This window comes from Galeopterus variegatus, unplaced genomic scaffold (genome assembly GCF_000696425.1).
Source record: "Galeopterus variegatus unplaced genomic scaffold, G_variegatus-3.0.2 Scaffold10088, whole genome shotgun sequence".
Classification (NCBI taxonomy): domain Eukaryota; kingdom Metazoa; phylum Chordata; class Mammalia; order Dermoptera; family Cynocephalidae; genus Galeopterus; species Galeopterus variegatus.
Genome location: NW_007736199.1, coordinates 28,715 through 31,400, shown reverse-complemented (window position 1 = coordinate 31,400; position 2,686 = coordinate 28,715). Strand labels below are relative to the sequence as shown.

Below are 2,686 nucleotides of genomic sequence, written 5' to 3'. Positions count from 1 at the left end.
GCTCAATGGGTGACAAAACTGTTGTGCACAGATAAGCTTCAGACAAGAGCAGAGATTTCAGTGGGAATTTTAAATAAGTGGGATCAAGATCTTGATCTTGAGGCATTTCTTTGGAGAAGTAGGAGATGAAATATGGCTTTACTAGTACCGTCTTGAAGACAAAGCACAATCAAAGCCATGGCTACTGAGAGGTGGAAGTGGTCCAGTCAAGGCAAAAGCAGCTCAGTCAAGAGCAAAGGTCATGGCAACAGTTTTTTTGGATACTCAATGCATTTTGCTTGTTGACTTTCTGGAGGGCCAAAGAATGATAACATCTGCTTATTATGAGAGCGTTTGCAGAATGTTAGCCAAAGAGATGGGAAATCATTAGGCATCCATATTACAGTCCTGATTTGACTCCTTCTGACTTCTTTTTGCTTCCTAATCTTAAAAAATCTTCAAAAGGCACCCAGTTTTCTTCAACTAATAATGTAAAAAAGGCTGCCTTGACATAGGTAAGTTCCTAGGACCCTCAATTCTTTAGGGATGAACTAAATGGCTGACATAATTGCTTACAAAACGTCTGGAACTTGATGGAGCTTATGTTGAGAAATAAAGTTTATATTTTATATTTTTATCTTTTAATTCCATCTTTCCACAAACTTTTTGAAGTCCTTTTGTACGTATCAGTGCAGGTATTCCACTAGGGGGAAAAATGTAATGGAACCTTTAGAGGTTTTTGGGTTCTACTCGCACGTAAGTTCTATGTAAGTTAAAAGAGGATGATGATAGTAGTACCTACTTCACAGAATTTCGAGGATTATATGAGAGAACTTCAGAAGTTTGTGGAAAAAGAGAACTTGAAAGGTAATATGAGGCCGGCCCGTGGCTCACTCGGTAGAGTGCGGTGCTGATAACACCAAGGCCACGGGTTCGGATCCTATATAGGGATGGCCGGTTTGCTCACTGGCTGAGCGTGGTGCTGACAACACCAGGCCAAGGGTTGAGATCCCCTTACCGGTCATCCTTTAAAAAAAAAAAAAAAGAAAGGTAATATGAATCTTTTCATGAACTTTATGAAGTACTCTCGTACATGAGATACTGTAAGTACAACGTTTTGCACAGTGCTAGACACACAGTAAGCAGCTTTACATAATTTTTTAGCTGTTACTATTTATGCATTACCAGGGCATTCCTGTCATCTACTCTGAAAAAAGTCAAGAGAAATAAAATAATCTTATTATGGACATAGGTCAAAATGTCAAAATGATAAATTTTGCTGTAATAGAGGACTAATAAGCTATTATTATTGTTTACATTTATTTCTCAGCTATAGGTGTCTTAATAAATAGTAACCAACGATGTGTCAAGATGTTTTGGAATCAGGAAAAAAATAAATAAAAACAAAACCCCACAGGCTTAGGTGTCTAATGGATCATGGTTTGAATCACAGCACCTGCACTTGACTTCTCTTTCCCACAGCTCCCACATCAGTGAAATGGGCATAATGACGTGTGTAGACAATACCGTCGTAAGGAGCAGATCAGATGAGGCTGAGACGTGCTCAGGACAGTGCTTGGAAAATCCTGGTTATGTGACATTGAGTAAATTCCTTAATCCTCTGGAAGTTTCCTTCTCCTTATTTGTAAGAGGAGGTTAATATGCACTTCTCAGAGTTGTTTTAAGAAACAAGTGAGATAGAATCTGGAACAAGGGAAATGTGGTTCCCCTTCTCCCTATTCCAACTCTGAGTTACTTTCCTCTTCTGGCCCAAGTGATTCTTTGGACCCACAGACTTCTTAGTAGGTGAGGGCTTGAGTGTAGCTGGGGATCTGATACAGGGCTTTCAACTCTGTGGGCTCGACCAGAACCTGGGCCAGGACCCCTAAGGACAGTGCATCTTGGAGTGAGCCTGAAGCTCTGAGATCTATGCGTGTCAATACAAGGAAATGAAACAAAGAGATGTTTAGAGAATTGAGATGATGTACATAAAGCCATAAACAGCCCTGTCCATGCAGACAGCCCTGTCCATGCTGACAGCCCTGTCCATGCAGATAGCCCTCAAAAAAAGATAAAACTATTACCTTGACCAGGATTGAGGGTTGAGTAACTACAGATGAGGAGAAAGAAGCCATTGTATATCGCCTCAAAAAAAATTTTTTCTACTCTAAATATTCTATTATTCCAGACTTACATTTTTTCCAAATTTGAGAACCATTTTTTCAGCATTTATGTGGTCGAGAAAGTTAGGATGATTCCTTCTTCTTCGATACTCCTCTTCAGTAAATGGAACCTCAGTATCATCCTATAAGAGAGAAAAGAAGTAGATGTGGTGTATTAGACATATATAAAACTTCTAAGCCCAAAGATGTGTTCCTGTAAGCTCAAATAAAACAAATCTACTGCTTATTTTAAAAGTGATTTAATTTTTTTAAAAATGCCTTAGCTAACCAAATTTATTTTATTTTATTTTTGTTTTTGGGGGAGGGCTGGCCAGTGCCAGGATCGAACTCTGGACCTTGGTGTTATCACCACCATGCTGTACCAACTGAGCTAACCAACCAGCCCCAAATTTTACAGTTTAAACTTAATCTAAACAAAATTAAAAATTTATTCTATTTTATTTATTTATTTCAACTTGAAAGTAGTGTTTATTAACTGACCAGAGCACAAAACAATCATGGCAGACACCTCAGTTCATCCCTCT

General features: G+C 38.7%; 1 protein-coding gene across 1 annotated transcript in view; it reads right to left on the bottom strand.

The window, feature by feature from the left end:
* Window positions 1-2,686, bottom strand: part of LOC103609786 (adenylate kinase 7-like) — a gene marked incomplete at both ends in the record, with an annotated part of 62,826 nt that overhangs the window by 32,771 nt on the left and 27,369 nt on the right. Inside the window, one exon of the mRNA XM_008594072.1 lies at window positions 2,174-2,284. Within this exon, the coding sequence (XP_008592294.1) occupies window positions 2,174-2,284 (111 nt within the window). The remainder of the gene's footprint in view (window positions 1-2,173; window positions 2,285-2,686) is intronic.